At 39.0% G+C, this 18,871-nt stretch overlaps 1 protein-coding gene across 1 annotated transcript in view; it reads left to right on the top strand.

Annotated features, from left to right (window-relative positions):
- Positions 1–18,567, top strand: part of LOC131979285 (obg-like ATPase 1) — a 55,548-nt gene extending 36,981 nt beyond the window's left edge. Inside the window, exons 8-11 of the mRNA XM_059343231.1 lie at positions 8,396–8,536; positions 9,083–9,179; positions 14,109–14,231; positions 18,245–18,567. Coding sequence (XP_059199214.1) covers positions 8,396–8,536; positions 9,083–9,179; positions 14,109–14,231; positions 18,245–18,346 — 463 coding nt within the window. The 3' untranslated portion in view covers positions 18,347–18,567. The remainder of the gene's footprint in view (positions 1–8,395; positions 8,537–9,082; positions 9,180–14,108; positions 14,232–18,244) is intronic.
- The last annotated feature ends 304 nt before the right edge of the window (positions 18,568–18,871 follow it).

Raw genomic sequence — 18,871 nt, 5'->3', positions numbered from 1 at the left:
GCTCAAAGAGACATTTTCTCCTCTTGTTTGTTCTTTAATGACCCCGCAAAAAAAATCTGTTTGCTCTCTAGAATCCAATACAGATTGTCACTTCTCCCTCATTTATCAGACCCAAACCCAACACTGTGTGAGTCATCATATATGTTCACCTCTGTTGCAGCACAACATGCTCGCTTTCTTCCGAAGGCACCCTGGGAAATGTTCCCCAGCTAAGCCAAAAGTTTGCCATTGCAGACATGAAAAGAACGTCTGCGAGTTTCAAGTCGGTCTAATGATACATTTTGATGGCTTTGGCTTTGTTGAGCTGTGCTTTTTATTATCTTTGCGATAAGGTTAAGCCCGAACACACATGCCGCAGTGAGTCGCCGGCGGCCCCGGCAGCTCTAATGAGACAAATAAATGAATTTAGTGTTGCCACATACAGCTCCTAAACGCTTATTATCAGGATTATTGTTGAACTGTTATGAATGAGGGGAGAAGGGAAAAAAAGATGCAGGATTGCAAGGAGACATGATTGGCTGATGTTACATATGTCCTTGATTACCTTCCTTCTGCTTTTATTCTAATAAGTGGCATTCTTTGTACTCCCTAGGACAGCTAGACAGTCTGACACACGATGAGAATAAATATTGCATGTGGTAGACATTAAGCTGTCATCCAGGAGAAAAAAAAAAGAAGAGATGGAGAAATCCGTGTGGTGTTCTTCGGCGCTACACTTTGCCTGCTCTTGTCACAATTGTCACATCTTGATGACTCCCCCCACTCTACCCCAGCCCCCTTATTTTCTCTCGCCCAGTCAACTGCCGTGAATGACAGCATAGATACCCCATATAGAGAATTATTTTGGGTGATGCAGAATGTACTCCTCTGGGTTACTGTTTGAATTTTAGATGTTTGCCTTTTTTCGTCACCCCCGTCTCACAAATACCCTTAAACAAGGGTACAGCTTTGATAAAGTGTTCTTCTCAGCCGTCGTAAAAGACGTAACTGGGGGAGATGTTTTTTTGGGGTTTTTATCATGTGCAAACATTTAAAGTCACAAGATTTGTCTTTAAAAAATTTAATGGGTGTAGTTATCAAAGAAGAAGTTGTTCAAAAAAGCTTGTTACCAGCACACCCTCGAGGTTTGTTTGAGATATGATGTGAGATGATGCTCTTAATTAAAGCTGCTCCCATTGTGCCTGCGCTGGGTTCTGTTTCCTCCGGCCTGTGATTGCTTTGAAGGCTGAAAGAAGTTCACAATATTGGAGATAGTGTGTGTGTGTATGTGTCAGATCTCTCAGAGACTGATGTGTAATGTCTTTCCATCCGGCCATGGCCACAGGGAGCAGAGAGCGTCTGCACTCTTGTCGCTCAGGAGCTCACCACTGGGAGGATGAAAAGCTTCCCACAGAGCCCCCGACTTCCCAGCCTCAAAAGCCACCATGAGCTCATACCTCTAATATCTGTCTCCCTTCACAGAGGAAGGGAAGAGGAGGGGGTTCAGTATGCGCTGTGTGCCGCAGCATCCTAACCCTCTAGGATGCTCGTCGCTGCAACCGGGGACCAGCAAAACAGAGGGGACCTCGGGTTTATTACTTGATGAGTCTGTGCCTGGCATGCAAGCCAGCAGCTGCCAAGATTTGTGGAACGGCTCAGTAACATGTGCAGCTGGTTGGGGCGGCCCCAGCGCACTTTGCTTTGGTCCTGTGTGGAGCTGAGGTGCCGTTGTAGTAGCTGGGAGACATGCGTTGCCAGATCTCGCGAGAGAAATAGGCAATCAGAGACTTTGCAAACAAAAAACAGGGGAAAAAGTGTGCACATATACGTTACAATAGAGAGAGAGGCCACTTGATCAATGTATAGATAAGCAACCATTTTCCCACCATATTATTATATATTATGATACCAGTGAAGGCAAAACAAAGATTTTGTCGGCCTTTTAAACACATACCGGCCCTTTGCCTAACCATCCTATTTAATGTATGGAGAAAAAACGTGGTATCATGTGAACCATGATCCAGGTTGGCCTTATGATGAACATTCATATCCTTATCAGCACTCGGTCGCGGGGGCTGGAGCCAATCCCAGGTGACATTGGGCGAGAGGCAGAGTACACCCTGGACAGGTCACCAGACTATCACAGGGCTGACGTATAGATACAGACAATTCACATTCATTCATTCACACCTACAGGCAATTTAGAGTCACCAATTAAACCTAAGTGCGTGTTTTTGGACTGTGGGAGGAAGCCGGAGTAGCCGGTGAGAAGTCACACCGACACGGGGAGAACTCCACACAGAACAGCCACAGGCGGGAGGCGAACCGGCGACCCTCTTGCTGTGAGGCAAGAGTGCTAACCAGCCCCTTATGATGAACAGTTCGTAGTTAAAGTTTTCTCCACTAACAAAGCAACATCGTTTTAAAAGCCACATAGCTCATCAGGGGGGCAGAGTGGAGGTGGATGGCCAGAAACAAACCCAGGACTTCAAACCAGGAGACGGGAGTATGTGTACTGTTGTTAAAAGTTATGTTTGGAAGTAGGATTTTTCACAGACCCACGGATAGGGGAGTTACTGAAGTTCACTTGTTAAAGTTCACCAAAGTGAAACTCAACATGACTCAACAATATGAAAGGAAATACAAAAAAGGCAAATATTTGCCAATTATTCTTTTGCACGTGTGACCATGCCCTTACCCTGTTCTTTTTTCCTAACCTTAGCAAAGTGTTTTTAAGGCCTGAACCTGTCTGATTTACAACCTTAACAATGGTTGTAAAGGAGTTACAGCGATGGTAGGCAGATTAGAGGTACAGTGGAGGGAGAGAGGATAGGAGACACAGGCCTGTAGGGAACAAATCCAAATAAGCAACTTAAGAAACATGCCAAAGAAAGTGCAACCCATAACTACCAATATTTGTAAAAGACTGTTAAGGTCTCTCAGGTTCGTAGATTGGAAGCCCAATAGTAAACACACCCGGAGAAAAAGACTGGTCCCAATGCAGGCCTTTATTAAGATCACAGGTAAAGTGGACTCACAGCTCTTGCAAGACCCCAGTCAGAATGAGCCACAATTCTGTTGGCCAGTTACCAATGACGGACAGGCCAACAGCTATTCAAGTCTCATTCAAAGGTTGTGATACACAATGTGTGTGTGTGTTGTTCTTACAGGCTTGTATCAATGAGCTACGAAGCCTAAACATGAAAACATATTGTGAGAACCACACTGTGCTGTCTCAGGCCTCTGAGAAAGAAAGAAAAGCTACAGTAAGGGCTGGGCGATATGGACCAAAAGTCATATCCCGATGTATTTAGGCTGAATATCGATATACGATATATATCCCAATATTTTTATCGCAAAGTGAGAGCAAATGTTCAGTCAAAGTCAAAGCCAAATATGATATGTCACAAGTAGTTCTATTGAAACCATTTATTTAAGTGAACATAAATACTGTATAACGATAGGAGTACCTTTTTAAAATCAAAGCTCCATAAAGTGCACATTTAAATAAAAAGAACCTGGAGCAAAAATCACAGTGCAAATTTGAACTACATCAATATATGTGATATGGTCTAAATCCTTATCACATTTAAACATATATCAATATATCTTTTATATCGATTTATCGCCCAGCCCTAAATACAGTGCAGCAAAACATATTGGCTACTGCTTCTTATAATACTTTAAATATAACGTGACGTTACAGAAAAACAAGCCAAACGTCACAGGCTAACTGGGCCGGGATCACCTGACCAGGGTCCTGAAATGATTTGAATCCTCTTGCCAGACGTCCGTCGTCCATCCCTTCTCCACTCCCGGGGTTGGGTGTGTCAGTGATGAAGCTGTGGTGGACGCAGGTAGTGGATTACTCTTCAGGTCTGTCAGCATTCAATTGCATCTGAAAGGAGCACTGAAACTGGAGGTGATGGCCCACCTTTTACAGGCTTAACTGGCTAAGCACTCCTAATAAAGCCAACCTGTATGAATGTATGTCAGACGCAGGCTCAGGTCATTGTCTCAGGTAGCTGCCCCTGTACTTTAGAAACTCCCATTGTTTTCTCCTCCTGAGCCATTTAAGCAGATCAAAGCTCTGACAAAGCCCAGGGAAGCCCCAGGCATGCGGAAACACAGGAATTATCCCCCCCTCAGGATTCCCACACAAAAAGACAAATAGACTAGCCCCGGAGGGTGGCCCCCTGTGGGACATCTCCATTCAGAGCCAGCCTGTTGTGGAAGCTCCAATTGTTTTTTTTTGTTTTTTCCCTCATTTCACAATATGTTGTGCTTCATGTATTGTAAGTACAACAGGCATCAAATCTAAAGCTCAGAGGAAATAAAATGACATATTTTTCTAGGTGTGAGATAAACACACATCGGTACATATTGCCTTGTTTTTATCTGCTAACAAACAAAAGTAAATGCATATCATGTTTAATATTTGTAAAACTGTGATTAGAGAACTATTCCCCTCATTGAATGGAGAGCAGCAGGGAAAGCACAAACATGGCTTGTTCTTTAGCTTTGTTTGAGCCTTCAAGCTGGTGAATGATTAGCAGAAATAATGTCCCTGTCACCCTTAATCACATTAAAACGTGGTTAACATTTAATTTTTCCCACTTGATATGCAAAAATTTCCACTTGATTTGCAGCAAAGGCCATTGGAATTCCATTATAAAAAGAATAAAAATTTCAGGCATCATTTGTTCAGAGAGGGATATCAAGACCAGAAAGTGCTGAATCTTTCTATTAACCGAGCAGTGAGAGATGGCACTCAGTGCTGGGACATAATGGGAGACTGACAAGACACACACACACACACACACACACACACACACACACACACAATCTCACTCACTGGATTTGTGTGTGTGTGGTTAGACTTGTACAACCTTTTAAAACGTTTTACATGAACAAATATTTTATCTATTATCTTTAAAAATGTGGATATTAAGCAGAAAATTAAGATATAAATAAAGGTCCACATACTGTAGCTACCTTAACCCTTTATTGTTCAAACACCCTGCTTGGTTTCTCTTTCACTGACTGTAGTGGGCTCAGTTATAAAGCTACAGCTAAGATACTGGTTCATATGAAACTAAGGCCGAGGTACCAACCGTTACATGATATCTTGTCAGGTAGAGGGTGAAATAACACTCCAACGTTAGGCTTAAAATTTGGGGACTGAAAAACTGACATGGCCTTTTTTAAAGGGGTCCCTTGACCCCTGCCTTCAAGATGTCTGAATGGAAATTAGTTGTATGGGTACCCACGAGTCTCCCCTGTACAAACACGTCCACTTTGTGCTAATCCCTTGCAGTTTAAGCCAAAGACCTTGCAATGTTTTCATGTAGTACTAATGTTATTGCTGCCTATTTATATTTCTGCATACCTGGGTCCTTACACAGTCTTGGAATTGCATAATTAATTCATTGATTAATTATTAATTACAGATTTATGACTAAAACAACTTGAGACACTGTGCTAAACTGCATCTCAAATTAATCTTCAGGTTCCCATCTTCCAAACGATTTACACCACTTCTATGTGGTATCTACTGTTGACCTGCTATCTCCCCCTAAATATCCACTTTCCCCACCCCCAATTCTGTTTAAAAGGGGGCACAACATTAAGGGGTTAAGTGTAAGTTATTAGCACATCTAAGTATGCACGTTCTGCATGGCTGGGTCTAATTAGTGGAACCTCTATATTTAAAAGTAGGATGTCCCTGAAACTATATCGGACCTTTTGTTCTTCTTTCCTGTCTTCTATTGGTCCAACCCTACCGGCCGTTATGCATTGTTTATTAAGCAGAAAAGAAATAAAGCCTGCCTTAAAAAATAAGTCAAGAGAGGAGACACTGATACTTTGCCACTGAGCAGATTTAAGAGTAAACAGTCCTTGGTGTACAGAACAGAAAACATGGCTCTTGTCAACAATCTGATTCTCTTTGAAATATGGATTTACATGAAGACCTTTATGATTTACAATTTCATGAATGACTGAGAGATAAAAGATCCTCCGCATGTTTTACATAAACATTTCCCCAATTTACACATCCACATACAATTTCAGACAAATAATTGGAAAGGACATAAATATTACAAATTGCAAAGTGGCATGGGTAGACAGCAGTGAAGTTGACAGAATCGGTTTTGGGAGCCATGTTGACGGAGCATCAAAGCTCTTAATTGACAGTGCTTTGTTTCTGGAGTTGAGGGAAGGGGGAGTTTCGTGTTCCTGTGGCAAGGTGTTTGTCTGGTCCTGTGTCACTCAGTGCAAGGACCCAGAGACCCCCGTGCTCATTTGCAGCTCACGTTCCCCGTCTCGGCTTCACATTATTAAAATCATCCCTCAGCCTTCTACCAAGAGCCTCTTTGTTACTTGGCTGGCTTGGCTCAGCTCTGTCAAGTCTTCACCAATTACAGTCTCAGGTACAATGGTCTATTCAAAGGATCACAGCCCTTGACTGGTGTGGAGAGAGTGATTTGTGAATCATTATTCAGCCGCCTGTAGAGTAGGCAATACCTGAGGAATGCAAATAACGTGCCACCAAATAGACAGCTGTGCTGCTAAAAGTGACAAACTACAGCTGTTATTATCTCAGATTGGATTTTTTCCCCTCTTGGAGCGCCTGCCATCTCCTGTTTTCAGCTTTTTTTGGCTTTGACTAAATGTGTTTTATTTTTCTCTCCTTTATTGGTGAGACATTGGCGACTACCTTATTGCGGCGGCAGTCAAACGTCAGCTCCACATCGAGCAGAAAGGGAAATATTAGGTTACGGCTCTTAATAGATGTGCATCCGAACAGACAGACAAAGTAGCATATGAGGCATTTCAAATGTACCCTGTAGTGTTATTCTAGCTTGTTGGGAAAAACATCCAATCAAAGCAAAACTGTGCTCCCCCTGTCATATATTGTATATTGATAATCATTAGGTGGGAGCAGTGATATGGTGCTGTAGGTGATAAAGCGATGACATTGTTATTGGAATAGATGTGGTATTGAGGTGGTCGGGTCCCTCCCAGTCTTTGATTCTTATGGGCTTTAAACAGGAAACTGGGATTACAGATAATGACAGGGACCCCTTAGAATCAATCCAGCCTAGGAGCTCTGTCAGGGCCGCCGTGTGAAAATGGATTTGTGTGATGCTGTTCTCTGAGACCTGTCCAATCCCAGCCTGAGAGCTTGTGGGGCTAATCTCATAATTGCCCTAACCCCCTTGTATTGTTCTGACTGAGAGTTACCATTAAGTGTGAGGATATCTTTGTCCAGCAATGTCAGGTGTCCTGCTGTGGTGGAAGACAAAAAGAGAAAAACTCAGGTGGTAAAGAGAATGACAAAGACATTAGTGAGTAAGAAGACACTCAGCGGTTAGTTTTCGTCTCTTTTCTGGCTTTATGGTGCATATGTAGTTCAGGAGAATTACCTCAGTTTGTCTTTAATAGTAAGAAAAATTAGGCAAATATTTGAATGTTGAATGTTGTTTTATGATCTGGACGGAAAGTAGCTCAATAGCTGTGCTCAGTCGCAGTACTTAAATACTTGAGAATCTCAATTCTTTGCTACTTTATATTTCTACTCCATATGTTTCAGAGAAAAATTTTGTTTTTTTAACTCCTCTACCTCTATTTAAAAGCTCCAGTTATTTTACATATTATTTTTATATGATCAGCTCCTTAAACATGATACCTTATCTTACAAGGCATTTTAATTTGTAATTGAATTATTTAAATCTAATTTATTATACACTAGTGCAATAAGAATATTCCAACCTGTTTTCAATACAGACTAACTATCATTTTTCATATTTCCTGTGCAGAGAAATGACTCATTTTATCTTTTTTTAAACTGCTTTCTTGAACACTTTTTATTTATTAATTACAGATATAAGGTAATCACAGTTTATTTCACAATAATGACCAGCTTGCTGTACATTATCACGTTTATTACACAGCTAAATACTATAGAAATCAATAATTTGTTATAAAATATTGACTTAAAAATGATGTTATTCATTTAAAAATGATTTTGTTGCTTCTAGTAAAAGAAGAAGCATTTTTTGATGATTCATTAAGTATATTTTGCTGATAATACTTCTGTACTTCAATATTATTTTTGAATGCAAGACTCTTATTTAGTTTGTTTTCCACTGTGTGGTAACTTCTCTTTTTTAAATCTCAGTGGATCTCTGCTCTTTCATATGAGCACATGTCAAGTCAAAATACTGAGTTGAAAACTTTTATTCAAACAGAGTTAAAGTCTCTGAAAATAAAGTTCCACCTTCGGAGTGCAGTCTCTTGCAAGCACTCCTATGTTCAGCTGCTCTCATGAATATGCATACACCAGTAGATAACAAATACTTCCATGTTAATCAAGTCCTCAAACTGTTTTTTGTGGCTGTTGATTTTTCACCAGGTTGATGAAAATCAAGGAGTGGGTGGACAGTCACGACCCCGGAGCCCTGGTCATCCCCTTCAGCGGCAGCCTGGAGAGCCAGCTACAGGACATGAGTGAAGAGGAGAGGCAGAAGCACTGCACAGAGCACAAGACGCAGAGGTTAATTAGCATTCAGTCTCCCCACACTTTATTATCAGCTGTGTCCTCCATGCACTCCTTTAATTGCATGTGCTGATAGAATAATAAATGGCAGAGTAATTACCATTATAAAGCAAAGGATCCCTCTTCTTACTGAACAACTCAGTCAAAGGGTTTTCCTCTAAATTAAGTTTTTAACTGTCATCTGTCATCTGTAGGTATAATTATAACTTGGGCATTTTGGGTTTATTGTTCTCATGTGAAAACCTCTATGGAGAGAAAAATTGTGACAGCAGATGTTTTTTTTTTCTTCTCTTGGTGCAGGCATCGGGTTGAATTCTTAAAAATGCTAAATGAGTCTACAAGCTTTCTAATTAATCAAAGAAACCATTGGAGAGTTGAATGTCTTGTGTGAAACGAAGTGACCCATCTTATTCACTTAATGAGTTTATACTGGAATGAATGGGGCCTTGCCACCGAAGTGAACTTTGTCTCGGCATCAGTGGCAATAAATAATACTTTAACAGTTCAGACCCCTCGATTTAAACTGAAATTTCTCTCCACCAGTGCCCTGAGCAAGATCATCAAGACAGGCTACGCAGCCCTGCAGCTGGAGTACTTCTTCACTGCTGGACCAGATGAGGTCCGTGCATGGACCATTCGGGTAAGAGCCAGCTGCCTGCTGTGCACACACACACATATGAGCGTGAGGGTGCGTACCACATTCACACACACACAAACGAATACACACAGTGTCCTGCGTTCCACCCTGCTGGCACCCTCACTGATATCACACACTTTCAACTTTGTCATGGTTGTGCTTTAGCTAGTCATTACAGGCCAAGGATAACTTCAATTACTGGTGAGCTGCTGAACAGTGAAAGTGGGGGCTACATTGATTGAGGAGGGCAACAATTGATTTTGCCCATTACGTCCATGAGAATGTTTCCATCCTGTGCAGATCTGCCTGCCCTCCTCCTGCCGCTGGAGATAAGGAGCCCGTGCATTGTGCCTGCCTAATCTGTGTGACGGAGGTTGTCTGTGCCAAAATTGATGTCGCTTTTCATTCGACTGTTTGTGGGCCTTGCAGGGGGCTCCTCCTCCCTGTGTGTCTCAGTTTACTGAGCCCAGCCCGCCAACAGCTTTGTGCAATGGGATCGCAGGATTTACATCAATACAGATGTTGGCTTTGCGTGCTGGTATTGTGTTTAAAAAATCCTTGAGAAAACAGAAGGATTGCATTTATAATAAGATATTTGACATAGTATAAGATCATGTAAAAACACTGCAGAGGAACTTTTTGAAAAACTTTTTGCATCCTGTGGTATTTAATCATATCCATCTTCCACCTCGTCAGATATTTCAAGGAGCTGCAATTTTAAATCAAACTTTTTACTTTCAATCCCATAAACATAACTTAGACAACCATTTTCAAAAAGCATTGTAATTTTCCATAATGACAACTCTTCAAAGAAGCAGATCATTAAGGTTTTGTTCCCTGAATGTAAGCTGCTGCAGTTTTCACATTTTAATTGAAAATAATCAGGAAATGCTTCAGGTTGTGTCTGTTCAATATCTTTGTTGAATAGACTGCTGCTAAGTGCGTTTATCTGGAAGCAATAATGAGACAGAAATCAGTTACAATTATCACAGCAGATCCTGCTTTGAAGTCTCTAAAACATAAACTTACAGGATATGAGTAGCTGTGTTTGTGTTGTGCATTTTATATATTCAGTGGGACACGATAGATGTTTAAAAAGTCTGCAGATGTTTTCAAAAGTTAAAAACATTTTAGATCCTTTTGTTAAATATACACAGATGTCATCATTACACATTATTACTGCTAATATTTCAAACTACGTAACAAGATATTTATATTCAGTGAAAAATAATGAATTCTCACTGATAAAATCCACAAAACATACTTTAGAAATTTAGCCTATATACCTGTAATTATCTTCAAATTAAAGCACATCTACAAATATTCCACATGCTGTCTATGTTCTTTATATTACATGTCCAGTTTTTTCAGCTTAGTTCTGGTAATTTATTACAAACTAAAATAAATAGTATCATGAGTGAAAGTAAATGTCCAGGCACTGATCCTGTGTGCAGCTATAAACTATAAACAATTTACCACCAAAACATACTCGCTAGATAATTTAATTTAATTTCCCTGAGACTCAATATAGATTGATGTATTAACAAACCTCACATCCGAGGTGAATGCAGCAGGACAACACTGGACAACGCTGGAATATGAGCTGAATAGGAGTCTAAACACCAATAGAAGAAGAAAAAACATTTTGCATTTTGGCTATTTATGTCTTTAACACTTATCTCATAGGAGGACATCCCCAACTCGGTGGTATTTAAAAGTCAGAATGTGAATAACAGATTATTTGTAATGCCAAATGTGCCCTTAAAGGGACAGTTCACCCCAAATCAAAAATATGTGTTTTTCATCTGACCTGTTTTTCTTTTTTCTTTCTGGTATTGTTGCTACATGAAGCTGCTCAATACAAGGTCTGGGAATTATTAAACAGGTCGAGACATATTACAAGAGACATTGCTGTTAAGTTTTAAAGTATTACTGACCAGCAATATAGTTCCATTATATTCTAGATAAGGCAGATGTCTCCAAAACAGTATACTTTTGATTTTTGGGTGAAGTGTCCCTTTAAATGACAATATGCACCAATAATACAGGAATCCATCACAGCGTGTGATATTTTGGTGTTATGTTGCAAAATGTAAGAAAAACACAGACTCAGGAAACCATTCTGGGTATTTGTTGTTGTTTTTTTAAAGATTACTTCAGGGTGTTGCTTTTATTGCGTTGTTTACAAAGAAGAGAAACAGGAAGTTAAGAAAGCGAGAAAAAAGGGGAGATAACATGCAACAAACCCCTCCTGGTCAGATATGAACACAGGACATCAGATCGCCTGCCAACAGGATGCCCCATGCTGACACTTTAGAAAAATATTCCATTTTGATCAGAATTGCAAATTCAATTTCTATAATAATTGTCTGAATTATTTTGCCACTGACTGGATCAGACAGTGCTGTACTTAACAGAAATATCAAGTTCTGACTTCAGAAAGAGAAATTTAAATATTATTTTATATTTATAATATATGTGTATTGTTACAAATGATAACAAACATGTCCACACAAGCCTGTAAACAGTTCTTGTTAACCTGTTTACACACTGAGAGGTCTGTGTTCAGGCCAGAGGGAAAGGTGAGCTCACTTCCCTTTTTTTTATTTTTTTACACAAGACACATTACATTTCAGTCAGATGACATCACCAGGTTTTAGGCGCATACTCGTCTCAGCATGACTGATGTCCTCGCTATTTACAAAAAAGTCCTGAAACACTTCAAAGGCATCCTCAAAAACACGCTTGTCCTCGTCGACATAACTGATTACAGCCAGCCTTGATTGTGTGTGAGGGGCATTTAGTCAGGTAAGCATCAGTGAGTAACTATATTAAGCCAATACATCTTGCATTGTAAAAACTACACTCAGTAATGTCGTGTTCCTAAGTCCTTTAACATGCTTTATTAGGCAGCCTCGAGGTGACCATTATCTATCAGCCTGCTCTGCATAGCTCTTAACTAGGACAATGTGGATCTCTTGTAATGCTCCGTATGAAAAAAAATCCCTCCCTTAATCTATTTTTCTCCAGATAGACAAACCTTGATGCTGATTAATGGTAGTTAAACTCACAAGCACTCCGTCAATGAGATTGCAAAGAGATGGTAATGTATTAGAGTCATTAAATACGCATCATTCTTTTGGCATGAAATATGTTGACCCCAACCTGATTATATACATAATTAAAACTGCTCAACAGTTCCTGAGCACAGAGCTGCAGAGCAGAGAGAGAGCGAGCAGGTCGACAGGCAGGAGTCATAATGATACACAGCAGCCACGTCACTTATTTGGGTCATTTGTCATTTCCACCCTGCATTATTTCAGCGCATATAAATTGCACATTTTATCATTCACCAGTTGTGTCTTAGTGTTTTATGAATTCTTTGTACCTTGAGTCTTATTTAAAACTCTAACACTTTATATTAAGGTACACATGTTCTCCATTAACTATTGGTCTGCATATTAGTAGCATATTGGCTCTTTATTAGTCATAACAAAGCACTTATTAATTACTTTTTTGCATGATCATATTCGACAACTATTAGGTCATACATTAAGAGTTTTTTCCTTAAGTAACTTAATAATTAGTGCCTGATAGATATATTGGACAGCCACTATTATAAACTGATATTGGCCTATCCTATTGTCCAATATGCACCAATATCTGCATAAAATCTCTTTTTACAGAGCATGTAATGCAGAAACATTGATTGGGGTGATTAAGAAATGGGATTAGCATTTTATTAAATTTTTATGTATTCTTTTTTTTAATTGTCATAAATTGAATTATAGTGAAGATATGCTGGTGTGTTTATATAGCTGTTTTATTATTATTTTTTTCACTTTTTTTCGTAGTCACAACTGATTTATACTGAATGAACAGTACTGATGTTTATTTAGTAATTTATTTTATTTAGCTATTTATTTTCTCCCTTTTCATTTCTAGAATTTGTTGACAGCCTTATACATTGTAACTATAGTGTATACAAATGTACAAACATATTGGTGCAAAATAAATGCACAATCCACAATTAAAGGTCTATTTTTATTCCATCTCAAAAATGTACTATATTTGCCATTAAATCAGTAATTGGGGATTATTTTTCTCTCTCTCTAAAATCTCTCTCAAAGATCCCATATTAGGGTAAGTTAGGAAGTATTATGCTTTGTTCAGGTGGACTTATAAGGTTGTAGTATCAAAAGTATAGTGATTCTCCCATAAGAACATTTATTGTCTATTCTTATATAACTTTAACACAAGTGTTAATAGTGTACAGATAGTTGTAAATGTCATCTTTTTAAGTCAGAATTTGTTCCCCAGTCTAAAGTGCTGTCTTGCTCACACACCTAACAATCAATAAAAGTATTAAATTGTTATTTTGTAAATTGCCATTTGAAATAATTTTAGGGGCAGCTCTGAATAAAAAAAGGACAAAAACATTATTAAAAGTCAATTTAAGGACACCTCCAGCAGCCCTGCACTTACCACAGTGAAATATTATTAAAGGTTTGCAATGAATTTGAATTTAACTCTGCTGTGCCAGAATAGTGAGGTCTAATGCAGCGAGGCCTGCACCCACCTGGCCTCTCACTGCAACACTGGGTCTTCTTGCTGTCATGACCAGAGAGCCGAGCAGCGACCCACAATGAGGCGAGATTGCTTGGACAGAAATCAATACCAGCATGGAATGGGAATCAGAAGGCATTGATAGCAGTGCTGGGTCCTTATCGGTGTCCAGGCTGCCCTAGCAGGGCACAGCCGAGTGGAAAGCTATCCAGAAATCAGGACTGAGGCAAGAATACCCCCGACTGAAAACACCCCTGAGTGATGCTCACAACGCTATCACCCTATCAAACACCATGTCGCTCGCATGCTGTAATCCATCTTCTCCAAAACAATTCATTTGTCCTCTCTTTTCCTTCCTCGTGACAGAAAGGAACTAAGGCTCCACAGGCTGCGGGGAAGATCCACACAGACTTTGAGAAGGGCTTCATTATGGCGGAAGTAATGAAATTCCAGGATTTTAAAGAGGAAGGCAGTGAGAACGCTGTCAAGGTGAGCAGTCAGGGTGCCAGAGGAGATGAGGGGAAGTCTCCTGTGATCAGTGGAGCTGACAGTCACCACACAGCTCCTAACTGCAAACTGCTCTTCACCTTTACTCAGGGGAAGAAATTACTGCACACACTCCAGCACCACTCCTGACAAGCCAACTGATTCTGGCTCTAAACACTGCCATTCTGCTCCAGCTGTGCATATCTTTATCACAATGTGTCTTAACTGGCTGACGGCAGCTCTTGCTCGCGGCTCAGCACAGTCTCTCTCAGAGGTAGCACTTCACCACCTCACCAGGCATTTATCTGATCTATAGAGTGCGCTGTTAGCTTAGAGCTCTCTGTTGCCAAATCCCCAAGCCACTGTGGGCATGTGACAGTGATAGAAAGCGGCAAGTTAAATAAAGTGTGAAATTCCTCAAATAAGGACTGTTTCATGGATGGGTAGTGCAGAAATGTGACTTGCATATCTTATTTTTATGATGGCCAGTGTTTGTTTTTGACCTTTTAACTGGGGTAGGGTTGTTCATGTGCACACTGCTGTCAGAGGTAATAACTGATTTCATGGTGGATTTGTAAAGACAACAACTGCAGCAGGTACAAGATGTGGGAATCACCACAGGCCCCATCAAGCAACTGTGACTCCAAAATATCTGGGACATTGTCTAAAACATAAATAAAACAGAAACAGTCATAAGTTGCTAATCCTTTTTGACATATATTGAATTTAAAACTGTAAAACAACAACATATCTAATGTTGTAATGTAATTAGTTTTTTTATACACTTCAATATACAATTCTGAATTTGATTAATTTTTTTTACATTTTACACAGTGGCCCAACTCTTTTGGATCAAGGTTGCACAATATTAACATAACAATTAAGTTACTATAGATATAATCATGATAATAACTAACTAAGTAACTAATACTAACTAATACTTTATTGCAATTATAAATATTGTGCAATATTTACCTTAAGTTTTAAGTTAAGCTGTATATGAACCTTTCGTATATAACTTAGTTTATTTCCTTACCTTGACAAAGTAATTATGTTGCCAAACTCAAACCAAATAAAATTCACAACATTAACCATGTGTGACCCATGCAGTGGTTCAGAAACACTGAGATTTAATATATCTGTGGTTTGCAGAAATGTACAATAATTGGAATCACCAGAGGCCCTACAATATGGCAATATCATAACACCTAATTCATGCTACAATATGATTAGGATTTTATACATTTTGCAATATAATGAGCATTGCAAACGCATATATTACGACATTACATGCATCATTATGTGAATATATTACATTATGTCCCAAAAAGAACACTGTGTCAGTCTGTTTATTTAACTTAAATCATTTTTATTACAGCAAAAATAAATTTTCAAGCAGATACACTGACCAACGCTGTCATAAAAAACTGTTAGAAATGTTGCACCTGACATACAGACTATACTTAAATAGAAACAGTTCAAACTTAACTGAATGCCAACATGTGGACTACTCTACAGCTAATTTCAATAATGCAAAATTATTATCTGGGTGATAAATCAATATGATCATTTATTGGCCTATAATGGAATAATATTGTGATGAAATCATATATCGAGATATCGTGAAACACAAATGTAGTGTCTAAATCAATAGTATACAACCTCAAATTTCACAGAAAATCTGATATGTATGTAAGAGCATTTATCTTTTTTTTCCTAATATTTCACTTTTATGTCGATTTTGCACTTAAGTTGTGAATTAAATGAGAAAATAAACAGTACTTTTCATTTGTCAAATAATTAATTCACAGTAGTATACAACAACAGGCTTTACTATGTACTAGTTATTCCATATAGACTATATAAGCCTTGATTTACAATAAAACTTGATATATTGTTATCAAGAGATTGAGATTGAGATTTTTGCTGTTTCGCCCAGTCCTGATTTAGTTTTCTTTGATTTCAATTATTTAATGAAAATAGATCAAATAAAACATCTCAACCCTGCACCATCTAATGGACTGAAACCAGAAAGTTGAATTTGCATTTTCAATATTAATAATGTATATAATATTATATTGATGTCATGTATCAATACATTGTTGCCACATAAGGTATCATGATACTATATTGTATCGATTCATTTCCCCCCACCCTTTGCAAGGTACTTTGCAAAGTGCTTCAAAATCTCCTTCCTGCTCCAAGTGTTGTTTTTAGGTTTGTCATTAATTTAGTTTCATATCAGCAAACTGTAATTTAGTAATTGAAGGTAATAATCCGTTAATCAACGCTGTAGGATGTCTTTCAAATCAAAGATGCTTCTTTTTTTTACACTTTAATTTCTCCACAGACACATTTAAAAATTGAATTCTCCGTTAATTAAATGAAAGCAGAAGTGACTTAAACCTTGCTATGTGTGACATTTGTGAGCAGCAGCTGTAAGCCATGCTGTTACAGTCCCCACTATCACCACCATCAACTCCATGTGCCCACTTACAGACTCAACTAATGTAATTACGTTGACACACAGGGACCTGCGGGGACCAGTGTGGAAAAGGAAGCACTATGAAAACATTTAAATCCCTTTACTATTCAAGCCCTTTTTTAATAAGTATTTAGAATTTAATGCAGCGGCAGTGTATTGTCCACACCCATCATAAGCTGCAAACAGAGTGTGAAACGCGTGGGTCTCTGGGGAGTTCTGCCATTGTTATCCAAGGTTGAGATCTGAGTGTCGGGTCCTTACTGCATGCTCTCTTACTAATCCCTTTTTGGGCCTCATAAGAACATGGAGCGTTTTTGACTGTGGCATTAAAGTCTGTGCTATTTAATGCCAGTTGTGGGAATAGGCTGTGTGAATAGGGCCAGTGTACGGGGATATCACATTATTAGTAATCATATCTGCTTAAGCCAAGCTTGCTGCTCCAGATGGCTGCTTTCAAGTGCAAATGAACCAGTTAGACGTGTCTGGTTTAATACATACTCAGGAATCACAAATAGCCATTGATTTTTTTTTTTCCTGTCTCCCTCTCCATCCAGTGTTTCTGGTGGTATTGAGCTTGGATTAAATGGTCTCCTGAGCCTTTAAAGGGACATTGATTCTTCTAATTAATTGTGCGCTGTGCAGAACCAGAATGCATAAACCTGTCCGTATTAGCACTTCAAGTCAATTATTTTTGAGTTTGCCGGGAAGGAGAACAAACACTTACTGTATACAAAAGAAATGTTAGAACTTATTTTGTTTCCTTGAGAAGTTTGATAGTGCTGTAATCAAAGACTTATTAACATTTTATGCTTGTGCACATGAAACTGAAATGGGCAGAAGAGAGGATTATTCACTCAGTGGGAATTCAGGCACCCCTTGAGCAAAACATGGATGCAAGTGTGTCTGTGTGTGTCTGTGTGTGTGTTGGACAGAGAGGGAGAAGGGGGGACAGAGAAAGAGAGAAAGCGGGAGAATATGGCATTTGCAATTGGGGTAAAGTTATTGTAGGTGATAAAATAGATTGGATATTAATCCTGAACTATATTATTTTCTTTTATTATTTATTATGTATACAGTTACAACCCTGATTCCAAAAAGGTTGAGATATCTGTCTTAAACATAAATAAAACAGTATGTGATAATTTTCTTATCCTTTGTGACATATATTCAATTAAAAACAAACAATATATTTAACCTTTTATCCCCATCTGTCCACCCAATGGTAAGGGTAGAATTAGACCAAAATACCTTTTTGTTTTTTGAATAGATGTAGTTTCAGTTGTGTTTTAGCCACAAGCTAGGTACAATTCTGCACAATTGCAGAATAAATACATGTATTTTGGCCTTACAGTTTTCTGTTATAAGCTTTGGCTCAATTCCTTTTTTTGGTCCAATCTAAACCCTTCTCCTACCACTAAACCCACCTGCATCTAATAGAAAATGTATGTTTTACAAAGCATCCCAGCTTCTTTGGAATCAGGGTTGTACTACGTACTCTACCATTAATGTGTTTCTCTTTGTTATCTTACAGGCAGCAGGCAAATACAGACAACAGGGAAGAAACTATGTTGTTGAAGATGGAGACATCATCTTTTTCAAGTTCAACGCACCAAATGCACCAAAGAAAAAGTGACCTAAGAACAATGGCTTTGTTTACATATCTGACTTGGGCTTGTTACCCCCCTTTTCTTCCCCCTTTTGGCCACACTCTTACTTTCTGTAGGATCAAATCCCCCTCTGATCCAAAGCACAGGTTCAGTAAACTCTGACAGCTTTGCTATTTAAGATCAGGATCGGCCCCCACTCCAAATTGTAGCAGCATTTGAAGGAGCATATTACTCTCCAGATACCTCATTAATCTCCATCACGGGTGCCAGCCCTGACACAGCTGACAGCGGGGACAATGCCACCTGCTCTTCTCCCCCTTCTGCAGATAATGCATGTTTTACAGTAGCCCAGATGTCTACACTCAATAAAACATTTGACAAAACCAGTCTGTGTGTGTTTTGGGATGTCTGTATTGAGTGGGAAGCTGCATGGGGATGGTGATAGCGGTCCTGCCGACCACTGATTAGAGAATTAAAAGACACAGCTGACATTGACTGTAGCCGAGAGGGGACAATTATAATTAAATCTGTTAAGTGATGCTGATTTTAGA

The sequence above is a fragment of the Centropristis striata genome, chromosome 10, assembly GCF_030273125.1.
Source record: "Centropristis striata isolate RG_2023a ecotype Rhode Island chromosome 10, C.striata_1.0, whole genome shotgun sequence".
Taxonomy (NCBI): Eukaryota; Metazoa; Chordata; class Actinopteri; order Perciformes; family Serranidae; genus Centropristis; species Centropristis striata.
This window is presented reverse-complemented; position numbering and strand designations above follow the sequence as displayed.